The 14,564-nt window shown below is 42.3% G+C and overlaps 1 gene segment (V, D, J or C); it reads left to right on the forward strand.

Moving 5' to 3' along the window:
* Positions 1-2,793: 2,793 nt before the first annotated feature.
* Positions 2,794-3,543, forward strand: LOC116596447. The segment is given in 2 exon segments: positions 2,794-2,903; positions 3,110-3,543. Coding segments are annotated over 2 exon segments (468 nt in total).
* The last annotated feature ends 11,021 nt before the right edge of the window (positions 3,544-14,564 follow it).

Consider the following 14,564-nt stretch of genomic DNA (forward strand, 5'->3'; position numbering starts at 1 on the left):
ACTGAGCAGAGAGCCCGATGCTCGATCCCAGGACCCTGGGATCATGACCTGCGAAAGGCAGAGGCTTTAACTCACTGAGCCACCTAGGCACCCCCTTAATCCATTTTCTTATTTCTGCATTCTTGCTGCCCAAGCCACGAAGGGGCCTCCTCTCCTACTATTATCTAATTCCCAGAGGCAATAAAAGACTTGCCCAAGGGCGTACATTTGATATGCAAGCCAGACAACCCTGAGTCCAAATCCTACTCCTTTCCTTTCAATGAGAGGTGCAATTGTGACATTTCCCTCTACCCAAATCCCTCTGGGTACCAGAGGACAAGGGGCACACCTATAGTCTGCAGCCTGCTGAAATTTTCAAACTCTCCAATCTTATGTGTGAGTAGTTTGTTGACTTTGCTTCTCCACTACTTCTCATGAAATATGCAGTAATAATACAGGCCAGCAGTACTCTCTCTGCCTGTGCATCTCACCTTGTTACTGCCTGTGTCGCTGTGGGGCATGCTGTGTGTTCTGTTCCCAGGGGACTATGCATATAATAAAAACTTCTTACTGCATTGTAATAGCTCTGCTGTCTTTGATTCTTACCACAACTCATTAAAAACACAGGGCCTGCCAACCAGCAAATAGGGAGAAAGGACTCCAGGATCAGCCCTGGTTTGAATCATACGTTGATGAAAGTTAAACTGAACAGCTCCCATACCACTGTGTAATGAAATAAGTTTTTTTTTTTTTTTTTTTTTTTTTTTAGCAGACTCTCAAAGAGCACAAATGGTCATTGACTTAATGTGGCTGGGGAAGTAAGGACACGGATGGCCTACAGGGTGGCTGGCTAGGAAAGGCCTGGAAGGAAGAGAGTGGAAGGTAAAGGAGGAAAGATCAGAGGCAAGAAATTATCCACTACATATCCTCTTTCTCCATATTCTTATAACTTTGGTATTTCTTGGGTTTATTTATTATTTATAAATAGATACTGAATTTTATCCAATACTTTTTCTGCATCTGTTGAGACAATCTTATGATTTTTACCCTTAAGTTTGTTCATGTGACATTCATGTTAATTTTTTATGGATATTGAATAATCCTTGCATCTCAGGAATAAATCCTACTTGTTCATGGTGTATGATCCTTTTAATGTATTGTTGAATTTGGTTTGCTAATATTTGGTGGAGGATTTTTGCATCTATGTTCATCAGGGATTTCAGCCTCCAGATACAGCCTTTCTGTTCTGGATGCCAAGAGCTACAGCCTTGTCTCCCATCCCCTCCCGCTCCAGGCAGGGCTGGCCCCCCAGAATGGGATCCAGGAGGGGAGGCAGATGCAAATAGCTCGGGCTACTTGAAAATACAGACACGTGAGGTGGGGTGTTGTAAGTACCCAATAGGAGGTGAAGTGGCCTTATTCTCATTTCTTGCCTACTATTCCCTTCCTGTATATGCATATTCCTTTCCTCTTCTGTTTCTGTTAGTTTTTCTATAATAATAAGAAAGTTTTCTTTCCTTTTTGAAGCCGAAACAGGGCTGTGGTGAATCTTTTGTGAGCATGGGAGATAAGGGCTCCTGATGTAAATATTAATCATGCTAAAAAATACCTTGGCAGCAACATCTAAACTGGCATTGACCACGCCACTAAGCACCCGAGCCTACTTTTGTTGACACAAAAAATTATCCATCATCTAGAACAAATTCAGGAGAGGAATGATGGGTGAATCGACCCTTGGTGAGGGTGAGGTGTGGATCCCCAGGCAGGGTCTACTTGATAGAGGCTCTGTCTGGGTTTAGGAAATGGCTCATGTCATGATGCAGTGCAGCAGCTATAGGGACCCATGGAACAGCCAGGGTGCCACCCGATAGAGGAAGCCTTAGGCACCTGCCCCACTGAGAGGAAAGATGGCAGAAGTGTTGTGGTTGGACTTGCAGTGCGCCTGAAGCCTCCACAGCCTCTGCCCTCCTCACTGGGACTGCATGCTCGTTGTCTTAAGGGAATCCCACCCCTGCCCCCTTCCCTCTGTTTAAGAAGGAACAGCAGGATGAGAAACAGGTGCAGGGAAGTTTATATGATACCCAAGCCACATTGTGCTGACTTCTCAAACCACTGGAGGGAACTGAATTTTCTTGAAGGCAACTAGATTTCACTCATTGGTTAATTCAACACAAAACAGAAATATTGAATTGAAAAGATAGAAAAACTAAAATTCAAGATTCAGTCTTCCCATAGGCCCAGTGAGGGTCCCACATGTCTCCCCGAGTGAGGAAATTCTGGCCTGTCTTCCATCACTCATCTCTCTGGATCTTGCACAGCTCCGGGACCCGAGGTCAAGTGTTTGCCACATCCTTACCCATCTGCAGGAGAAAAATGGCTTCAGAGCTAGTTATTTTTCCAGTCAGATTTTTTATAAAATGTTGGGCCCAAAGATCTCCACTTTCTTTTTGTGCCTTCCAATTATTTTGTCCCTCCCTGCCACCCATTATTTGTTTCCCAACATGTTTTTTTATTTACCTCAGTTACTGAAATGAAGAGCCAAGCTCACCATTTCTGGAAACTGAACCCATTTAAAGATATTTTTAAATTGAAAATGGAAGCTCTTCATTCGATCTTGTAGCAGTTTTTCATTTTAGAACTTGTAATTTGTTCTCAGAGCTTCGAAGCTGACTTTTGTGTGTTCCTGTCACACAACTCTATTTTTGGCTCCTTACATTTCCACTGGGCACTTTCACAACCCTCTGCTTATGAGATTTGCTTCTGTTCCCCCTGACTGCTTTGCATAAGCCCCTGCAGGCCCAGACCAGTGGCTCAGGCTATATAAGAGGCCTTTGTTACAGAAGCTGAGCTGCATCAGGCAGGCAGGGGCAGCAAGATGACGTCACAGAGGCCGGTCCTCCTCTGCTTGTTGCTGTGGGTCTCAGGTGAGAAGGTGAAAAGTGCCATAATCCTTCTGGAGTAGTGTCATTTTAAACAACTTTTAAAGATACATAATGAGAAACAGTGGTTATTTCCAAAATAGACCCAATGGTGTACTGCCATGTGGTACCATTAGGAAGCACGTTTGCAATGACATATTTCAGCATGAGGAGGATAAACTGTGTCTGTAACACCATTTTTCTGATTGCAGGTTCCCATGGGGAAATCACGATGACTCAGTCTCCAGGCTCCCTGGCTGTGTCTCCAGGTCAGCGGGTCACCATGAACTGCAGAGCCAGTCAGAGTGTTAACAACTATGTAGCCTGGTACCAGCAGAAACCTGGGCAGGCTCCCAGGCACCTCATCTATCGTGCATCCAACAGGGACACGGACATCCCAGACCGGTTCAGCGGCAGTGGGTCTGGGACAGACTTCACCCTCACCATCAGCAACCTCCAGGCTGAAGATGTGGGAAACTATTACTGCATGCAGTATGATAGCTTTCCGCCCACAGTGCTTCAGCCTCGAACACAAACCTGCTCCCTGGGGCCGCAGGTCAGGGAGGCTTTGCTGAACCAGCTACTTCCTCTTCACTCAGCCCTGAACATGTGCGTTCCACTATCTGCTTGAGAAGTCACTTCTGACTTACTCCTTGCAGGGCTTGTATGGCTCAGCATAAAATGAAGAGATCGGGCTTTTCCTGCATCCCCCACCCCTTAAAAAAGATTTTATTTATTAATTTGTCAGACAGAGAGGGTGCACAAGCAGGGGAATCAGGAGGCAGAGGGAGAAGCAGGCTCCCTTCTGAGCAGGGAGCCCAATGCGGGACTCCATCCCAGGATGCTGGGATCATGACCTGAGCTGAAGGAAGCCACTTAGCCGACTGAGCCACCCAGGCATCCCTCCTGCATCCCTTTTTGTGGGGGGTTAGTGAAGACAAATGCTGTGAAGATGTCTTAGGGATGGTGCCAGGTGGTTTTGTACCCCAGGAAGCTGCATGTTTTCCAGGGTCCCACAGGAAAGAGTGAGCCAGGAAGTTCTGTCTTTAGCCTCTGACAAAGGGCCGTGAACTTCACTTCCTGCGGGTCAGTTTTCCCTTCCTGCTCCTCTTGGACTCTGGGATATTTCTCTTTTATTTCCTCATTCTCTTTTCTTCACTCTCCATCGCCCTCCCACTCTGGACCTTCCCAGGATGAAACCCTCACCTATTCAGAATCTCCCACATGGAAGGTAGTGTCCCTTTCACTTTTTCCTTCCATGGGCCCTGTTTCCCAGCCTTCCTGGGCAGTGTCCTGAACGTTCATTTCTGCACCAGCTCCTTTCCTACCTCCCTTCTCTCTCTTCTCTATTTCTCCCAGGTGTACTCATTCTCACAAAGGTAATTCTCTCATTTTTTAAAAACTATTTTATCTATCTATTTAATGTGGGGTGGTAGTGGCCGAGGGAGATGGTGAGACTCTCAGGCAGACACCCTGTCCAGTGGGGACCTGTGGGTGGGAACTCTTAACGTCTCACCATCAGAGGCCTGTAGGCCAAAGGTGCAGTCCATCACTGCTGCCAGCAGGGGGCAACCACTCACCCACAATGTTAGAAACAGTAGCAATAACTCCATCTGTGGGCCCAGCTGTGTTCCCTTGGATACCCTGAATGTCATGGACTCTGCTTCTGAGTCTGGGAGACCTCACTGTGGCTCTCTGTGGTGTCTGGGCTTGGCCGACTGTCAAAGATGCTTGGCTTTCAGAGGGAAGAGGAGGAACAGGTTCTGGAGAATGAGTCTGTTCTCAGTGGTCTCAGTTTTGGGGGCAGCCTGGGTCTGAAAGGGAAGGTGCAGGTGTGATGCTATTCCTCCAGAGCATTACTCTTTTTTTGTTTTTGCTTGCTTGTTTAAGATTTTTTTTTTTCTGTCAGAGAGAGAGCATAAGTGAGCAGAGCAGCAGGCAGAGGGAGAAGCAGGCTCCCCGCTGAGCAGAGAGCCAGACATGGGGCTCGATCCTAGGACCCTGGGATCATGACCTGAGTTGAAAGTGGGCACTTAACTGACTGAACCACCCTTGTGCCCACCCCCCCACTTAGGTCATTCTTGTAACAAAGTTACTTTCTGCACTACCCCATAAGGCTTTCTTTGCTAATGAGATTGAATTAAGCCTGTCTGGACAGAGACCCATAAATAATGCCCTGGACCAGATGTACACACACCTCACAAAAGCACTGAGAACCTTCCCTCTCCTCTGCTCAACTTCCTTATACAAATGGAAGGACTGCAGAGACTTGTAAGCCAGGACCTCCTCACTCACACCCTGCTGATTTGTATCTTCCTCTTGAACAAATAATCCTAAAATTTATATGGAACCAGAGAAGACCCCCAATAGCCAAAGCAATGTTTAAAAAGAAAACCAAAGCTGGTGGCATCACAATTCCAGACTTCAAGCTGTATTACAAGGCTGTCATCATCAAGACAGTATGGTACTGGCACAAAAACAGATATGATACCCATTAACAGAATAGAGAAACCAGAAATGCCCCTCAACTTTATGATCAAGTAATCTTCAACAAAGCCAGAAAGAATACCCAATGGAAAAAGAGAAAATATCTTCAACAAATGGTGTTGGGAAAATTAGACAGACACATGCAGAAGAATGAAACAGGACCAGTTTCTTAGACCGTACACAAAAATGGACTCAAAAATGGGTGAATGACTTCAATGTGAGGCAGGAACCCATCAAAATCATAGAGGAGAACACAGGAAGCAACTTCTGTGACCTCGGCCACAGCAACTTCTTGCTAGATGTGTCTCCAAATACCAGGGAAACAATGGCAAAAAATGAACTATTGGGACTTCATTGGGATTAAAAAGCTTTTTGGTAGAAAAAACTGGTGGTAGAAATACAAAAGAAGGAACCATGAGAAAACAGTTAAAGCCTACATTGCACCATTATTGTGCTAGTCAAGGTCAGACAACCAGCTATCCAGAAAAATAAAAGTTCATAAAGAAGAAATATTTATTTATTTACCTATTTATCTATCTATCTATCTATCTATCTATCTATTTAATATTTTTAAAGCACAAGGAATTGAGTCAGTGATATTGTAACAGTACTGTATGGTGAAAGATGTGGCCATAGAATAATGTATAAACTTGCTGAATCACTATGTTGTGTAGATGAAATAGTAGAGCCCTGTGTGTCAATGAGGCTAAAACAAAAAATGAGGAAATGCTTAAAATCTGTGATCCAAACATCTTCCATAGGAATCCAAAGAAAAGAAGTTCTTGTTCAGCGTCCATGTTCCAGGAGGCTTCTGAATTCACCTCCTCCTATGGACACATGGAACCTACAGCTACACATGGGACAACTTCCACTGTGAGACATCCAGAAACTAGCCAAGGGACTCCTAAACATTGGGTTAAAGAGGTCATAGCCACATTGATCACGTGCACAATGCTGGGACTCATTTTTGCCATAAAGTCCACCTCCAACAGAACAGTATACCATTGGAAGGGAACTTGTAACTCCCAGTTTCCCTCTGAAGAGCAAAGGGTTTGGACCCAACTTCTAGTGCCCCAACTTGCAAAACTTCCACCTGAAGAACCGGCCCCCAAACACCTCAATCTGGAAGCCAGAGGTGCAGTGCACAAAGAGCCCCCAAGACAATAGTAAAGAAAGAAATAAGGATCAGACGGAACGGCCCAACTCCCATTCTTATCCTCAAAGAAGCCTATTGTTAGATCTTAAAGGCTCCTGCCTAACAGTTAGGCTTCCAATTCAGAACACATCTATGGACTGACTGCATTCCTCCCTGGAAATCGAGGAAGCCTGTGTTTGTACTCTGCATTCTCTCTCTGCCCAGCTCCAGGTCCCTGGTGTCTCCCTGGAAAGAGCTTGTGCACTTGTCTGGTGCTCCGGCAGCCCTTGACCACCTGGCTCTGTTGTCCAGCAGGGCTGAAGTTCTCAGACCCACAGGGCTAGAGCAAATAGAGACAAATAAGTATTTTCAGAAATAATACTTGTGTGTTAGAACTGGCAAAGTCATACTGGCAATAAACTTGCAACTATTGCAGTAAGCTCACAATAAACTTCCAAACAGATGAACTTGCAAGAATAATATTTGTGTATTATAATTTTAAATAATAAAATAAATGTGTATAATAGATGGTAAGACTTTATTAATTTGATATATTGACTGAGTATACGATTTTTCTGGATTGCTTTTCTGCAATTTCATTTATTATGGCATCAAAATTTGTACTTTTAGCAAACTCAATTTCCATATGTATTTGAAAATAACAGTGTCTTTTGGCAGATACAAGAACTCAAATAATATTCAATAATTTTTAATTTTGAAAAGAAGATGGAAAAGAAGATAAAACCCTGAGTTTGGAATATTTTATTGCCTGCAACATTATGATGCCTTCTGATTAATTATTTTGAACTATAAATTTTGATATGTCTAGACATGATGAACCACTTCTAAAAAAATGACTTAACTCTTCACACCAATTAGGTTTGTGTAAATCTGACTTAATGTTAGATACAAATATGTACAATATCTTAATGTTTCTTCTGACATTTCTTGCAATATGTAGATATAAGACATGAAACTTACAGTAGCTCCATAAGTATCATACACTTCAAAATACCTGTTTCATGCATTCTATCTCTGTTCCTTTAATTACAACTAATCTTAAAATTGTCTTAGGTTGTTTAGTATGAAGCGTCATATAAAATAATGCTCTTCATCAAATGTGACAATATTCCAATTTAACATTTACTTCTAGGACTGTGGTTACTTAGTTTACATTGCCATAGCAGTTTTGAAAACCGAGATCTTAAATTCCCTGAAGAATTCTCATAATTCTTCTTTTTAAAAGATTTGGTTTATTTATGAAGTATACAAACAAAAACAGACAAACACAAAGACTGATAAAAGTATATGACAAGAGAAAAAAAATATATCCAAATAAAGGAAGAACCTCGTCAAAAGAACCCCACGTGTAAGATTTATATACTGAATAGACCTATATCTAGTAACAAGATTGAAGCAGTAATCAAAAATCTCCCAAAAAACAAGAGCCCAGGATCTGATGGATTCCTTGGGGAATTCTACCAAACTTTTAAAGAAGAAATAACACCTATTCTCCTGATGATGTTTCAAAAAATTGAAGCAGAAGGAAAACTTCCAGACTCTTTCTATGAAGCCAACATTATCCTGATCCCCAAACCAGGCAAAATCCCTATCAGAAAGGAGAATTTCAGACCAATATCACTAATGAATATGGATGCTAAGATTCTCAACAAGATCCTAGCAAACAGGATCGAACAGAACATTAACAAGATTATCCACCATGACCAGGTGGGATTCATTCCTGGGCTACAAGGATGGTTCAACATTCGCAAATCAATCAATGTGATAGAACAAATTAATAAGAGAAGAGAGAAGAACCACATGGTTCTCTCAAAAGATGCAGAAAAAGCATTTGACAAAATTCAGCATCCGTTCCTGATTAAAACACTTCAAAGTATAGGGATAGAGGGAACATTCCTGAACATCATAAAATGTATCTATGAATGACCCACAGAAAATATCATCCTCAATGGGAAAAAGCTTGCAGCCTTCCCATTGAGATCAGGAACACGAAAAGGATGCCCACTCTCACCACTCTTGTTCAACATAGTATTAGAAGTCCTAGCAACAGCAATCAGACAACAAAGAGAAATAAAAGGTATCCAAATTGGCAATGAAGAAGTCAAACTCTCTCTCTTCACAGATGACATGATTCTTTATATGGAAAACCCAAAAGACTCCACTCCCAAACTACTAGAACTCATATATCAATTCAGTAATGTGGCAGGATACAAAGTCAATGTACAGAAATCAGTGACTTTATTATACACTAACAATGAAAATACAGAAAGGGAAATTAGAGAATCAATTCCATTTACTCTAGCACCAGAACCATAAGATACCTGGAAATAAACCTAACCAAAGAGGTAAAGGATCTGTATTCGAGGAACTACAGAACAGTCATGAAAGAAATTGAAGAAGACACAAAAAGATGGAAGACCATTCCATGCTCTTGGATTGGAAGAATAAACATTGTTAAAATGTCTATACTGCCTAGAGCAATCTATACTTTTAATGCCATTCCGATCAAAATTCCACCAGTATTCTTCAAAGAGCTGGAGCAAATAACCCCAAAATTTGTATGGAATCAGAAGAGACCCCGAATCACTAAGGAAATGTTGAAAAACAAAAATAAAACTGGGGGCATCATGCTACCTGATTTCAAGCTTTACTACAAAGCTGTGATCACCAAGACAGCATGGTACTGGCATAAAACCAGACACATAGACCAGTGGAACAGAGTAGAGAGCCCAGATATGGACCCTCAACTCTATGGTCAAATAATCTTCGACAAAACAGGAAAAAATATACAGTGGAAAAAAGACAGTCTCTTCAATAAATGGTGCTGGGAAAACTGGGCAGCTATATGTAGAAGAATGAAACTCGACCATTTTCTTACACCGTACACAAGGATAAACTCTAAATAGATAAAAGACCTCAACGTGAGGCAGGAATCCATCAGAGTCCTTGAGGAGAACATAGGCAGTAATCTCTTCGATATCAGCCACAGCAAATTCTTTCAAGATATGTGTCCAAAGGCAAAGGAAACAAAAGCGAAAATGAACTTTTGGGACTTCATCAAAATCAAAAGCTTCTGCACAGCAAAGGAAACAGTCAAGAAAACAAAGAAGCAACCCACGGAATGGGAGAAGATATTTGCAAATGACAGCACAGACAAAAGGTTGATATCCAGGGTCTATAAAGAACTCCTTAAACTCAACAAACACAAAATAGACAATCATATAAAAAAATGGGCAGAAGACATGAACAGACACTTCTCCAATGAAGACCTACAAATGGCCACCAGACACATGAAAAAATATTCATCATCACTAGCCCTCAGGTAGATTCCAATTAAAACCACATTGAGATACCAACTTACACCAGTTAGAATGGCCAGAATTAGCAAGACAGGAAACAACATGTGTTGGAGGGGATGTGGAGAAAGGGGAACCCTCTTCTACTGTTGGTGGGAATGCAAGTTGGTGCAGCCTCTTTGGAGAACAGTGTGGAGATTCCTCAAGAAATTAAAAATAGAACTTCCCTATGACCCTGCAATTCCACTCTTGGGTATTTACCCCAAAGATACAGATGTCGTGAAAAGAAGGGCCATCTGTACTCCAATGTTTATAGCAGCAATGGTCAAGGTCACCAAACTGTGGAAAGAACCAAAATGCCCTTCAATGGACGAATGGATAAGGAAGATGTGGTCCATATACACTATGGAGTATTATGCCTCCATCAGAAAGGACGAATACCCAACTTTTGTAGCAACATGGATGGGACTGGAAGAGATGATGCTGAGTGAAATAAGTCAAGCAGAGAGAGTCAATTATCATATGGTTTCACTTATTTGTGGAGCATAACAAAAAGCATGGAGGACATGGGGAGTTGGAGAGGTGAAGGGAGTTGGGGGAAATTAGAAGGGGAGATGAACCATGAGAGACTATGGACTCTGAAAAACAATCTGAGGGTAATAATTTGTACAGAATGTTACCTAGAGAACATAGTAGAAGAACAGTTAGTATAACTGGGAAAGAAGAAATTCAGGGAGTGGGAAAATAAGCACTAAAAAATTATGAGGGATGTCAAATATTATCCTACTGAAAATATTACAAGCTTTGTTAGGTCAAAAATGTATGTAATTGTTGCCATAAAATATGCCTCCGGTTACTGACGTTCAGGCTGAGTAATTGCCACTGACCCATGCACACAAGCCAGGAGGGTCAGGGTGAGGTTCAGGGCGTCTCTCATACAGTTCACCGCTCAGCCCTCAGGATGATCACATCCCTCTGGAGCTGATTGTGCCCTGCTGAGGCTGTTGGTGCCCAGAGGACAGGACTCAGTCCAGAGTACTCAGCTGCACGTTACTGCCCTGACTTCCCCAGCACCTGCCTCTGACACCAGCTCAGAGCCTCTGCTGTGCTGGCTCCCTGCTCAGGCAACATATGTGCCCAGTGGGGACCCCCAAACAGAGAGGTTTGTGCTCGGGGCTGAAACACTGTGTGAGGACCATGTGTACCTTGCTGATGGTATAAACTCCCACATCGTCAGCGTCCAACCTGCTGATTCTCAGGGTGAAATCTGTCCTTGACTCGCTGCCATTGAACCTCTGGGACTCCAGTGAAATGTTTGGAAATCTCATAGATGAGGAGTTGTGGGGACTGGCCTGGCTTCTGCAGGTACCAACTCAAATAGGTGTTTTCATTGTTGTGTACGAGGCTCTGACTGGCCCTGCAGGAGATGGAGGCTGGCTCTCTGGGGGTGATGGGCATCAAGAGTGGGGTCCATGTCAGCACAATCTCCCCATTGGATCCTAAAATAATGAAAGGTAAGTACAGGTTGTGGAGAAACATTATGAACCATTATTATGATTTTAAATTTCATGTATATTCGGCCAAATCGTATTTAGTGATTGGAATCCTACTCTAAATATATCTGAATTCCATGGATAATCCAAGAATTTCAGGACACAGAGTGGCCACAATTTTTTTTTTTTCAGCATCTCACTAAAGCACTGTTCTTTGTTCCTATCTTTCTTCATGGTTTCCATGTATCTCAAAATTAAATACCTGTAGCTGGAGGGCAATCTCACCCCTGGACAGAGCACAGATAGGGATTAACAGCACCCAGACAGCTCACCTTTCCCACCGCAGTCTCCCATCTCCTCCCCCTGTCTGCTCTTACCTGTGATCCAGAGCATCAGCAGCCCTAGCAGCTGAGAAGGGAACCTCATTTTGAGAAGCTGAACTGATGAGTCCTAGTAAGTAAACACAAGCTCAGAGCTAACCTTTATGTCAGCTTTCCAAGGCAAGGTCCTCCCCAGGAGATAATATGCAAATCCCGTGGTGGGTGTGGCAGAGAGGAAAGAGCCAAAGGCAGGGAGGGTGCAGGTCCCTCTCCTGGGAAAGCAGTAACTTAAAGTGGGTTCTGTGTTTGGAGGGATACTAACAGAGACAAGTTCCTTTCTGCCTTGGTGGGAAGCAGTATCTCCCTGCTACAATTGGGATCTGTGGCAGGACACAGTGCTCATAGCCTTGCCTTCTGAGAAAGCCCCAGGGACCCTGACGATAAAGACATGCGTGTCCAGAATCTGTTTCTGACAGGTGAATGGCCATCCTGCCTGGATCCTGTCAACTAATGATCAGGAGGAAACAGGTCCCACTCCCACTCCAGCTGATTTTCCAGCGATCTCCAGATCTCAGGAGGAACTGGAGATAGAACAGGAGTCTCTGGGATCTGCTGTTTCCAGGTTAATGGTCTTGGACAATTTAGTAATGATTTAATAAAGAATTAATCTCACCCTGGGGCTTCGTGAATTACACTCTATTAGAAGATGAATGTGAGAACTTGAGAGGATCAAAAGAATCTCTCACAAGAGGAGAACTCATAGTCCAGCAGAAAAGAGTAGGAGAGAAGACAGAATTTTATGTTTCAGGCAGTGAGTAGGAGTGTGATAACCATTTGTTATGACCTGTGTGTTTCCTTTCATGTTTCTCTCTCTCCCCACAGAGAGAGAGAGATAGATAGATAGATAGAGAGGTAGGCAGATACGCACACACTTTATGGCATATGTGAGACCTTTCACTAAAATAGGGACATAAACTGATGGTTCTTCATAGGTCAGCTTGACGTTATGTCATATTGAATCATTTGTGAGAATTGTATCAAATTCAAATTACCTCAGAACTCAGGTCACCATTCTGCAAACAAAATGCAAGAGAAACTAAAGAATACGGTTTTTATTTCTACTAGATCATCCATAATTTAAATCTGAAGTCATACTGAAGTGAAAAATAACTAAATACATACAGTTTCAGGCTTGATTAACAATAAAGCTCAGTCTGAATATCTTCTAGGAAACCCTTCAAGAGTTAGATTTTTTTGTAAAATCTAAACGAGCTATTGTGTAAAAATGGTATCAAAAGGAAAGCCTGATCTCAGGATGGAGACTTGGGCATTGAAGACAAATCATGGAAGAAGTAGAAGTAGAAAAGCCAATGTCCCATAGTTGACTAGCTAGCATTTTATTTGCCCTTTATTTGTGATATCTGTCTAGCCAGTGCAATCCTGAATCTTTTTTTAAAAAATTAAATTAATTTATTTATTTTCAGAGAAACAGTATTAATTATTTTTTCACCACACCCAGTGCTGCATGCAATCTGTGCCCTCTATAATACCCACAACCTGGCACCCCAACCTCCCACCCCCCACCACTTCAAACCCCTCAGATTGTTTTTCAGAGTCCATAGTCTCTCATGATTCACCTCCCCTTCCAATTTACCCCAATTCCCTTCTCCTCTCTAACACCCCTTGTCCTCCATGATATTTGTTATGCTCCACAAATAAGTGAAACCATATGACAGTTGACTCTCTCTGCTTGACTTATTTCACTCAGCATAAAAACATGGACGGGAGTGGAAGAGATTATGCAATCCTGAATCTTACTCTTGAAAATGCCAGTCTTCCTAATGAATCCTGCTAGTGAGTGAATTCAGGAAGATAAGCCAGTGAAAATGAAAAAAAAAATTATGACAAAAGCAAATGGAAAATACAAGACAGTATTGTAAATCTTAGGGTGAGTTTGAAAAACGATTATTACAGATGTTAAAGTAAGAATTACATTATCTAGTGTTGTGTGTCAAGTACACTAAAAGAAATAATCAGAATCACATTACCCACTATGGTATGTGAAACCTCAATGTGTGGATATATGGGCAGAAATTATTCATCTGTCATGTTTATTTTTTGTGTATCAGGTGAAAGTTTTTTTTTTTCCCCACAAAGTATTCTTAAGAATGCCTCAATTTCAAACATATAAATATTTCCTACAAAACACGACATGAAAATGTTACAAGTCTCCTTTTATGTTTGGTTACATATCTCATAATGCCTTGCCTAAAATATCTAGAAAATGCAAATTCTTTTTTTTTTTTAAAGAATTTTATTTATTTATTTGACACAGAGAGATCACAAGTAGGCAGAGAGGCAGGCAGAGAGAGGAAGGGAAGCAGGCCCCTGCTGAGCAGAGAGCCCGATGTGGGACTCGATCCCAGGACCCTGAGATCATGACCTGAGCCGAAGGCAGTGGCTTAACCCACTGAGCCACCCAGGCGCCCGAAAATGCAAATTCTTATAAAGATTTCTTTTTCACCTAAAGTCTTTGACATTTTCCTAAACTCCCTGTAGACTGAAGGAAGAACATTCCTAATTCTGACCAGGAGTGTTTGTGCCCCTCATGTTTACAAACTAGGTTGTATCCTGGACAGTAAAATGGACCTGCAGTGAGCAGGTTGTGGCACACTACACAGAAATTACAAGCATTTGTAAGGAGTGCACGATGGACCTCCATGAGGTCCAGGTGGGGAAAATGACTCTAGAGTCTCTAATCTTGACCACCATAACTTGAATGAGGAAGGACTTACACAGGTGGGTTTTATTGCACTTTGGTCTCTGTGCCCAGGGACGTCTCTTTGGAATCTATAAAACTGGACGCCAGGGTGTGGTTGGTGTCCCTTGGGTGGTTCCCTTGCTGCTTCTTATGT

This window comes from Mustela erminea, chromosome 7 (genome assembly GCF_009829155.1).
Source record: "Mustela erminea isolate mMusErm1 chromosome 7, mMusErm1.Pri, whole genome shotgun sequence".
NCBI classification, from domain to species: domain Eukaryota; kingdom Metazoa; phylum Chordata; class Mammalia; order Carnivora; family Mustelidae; genus Mustela; species Mustela erminea.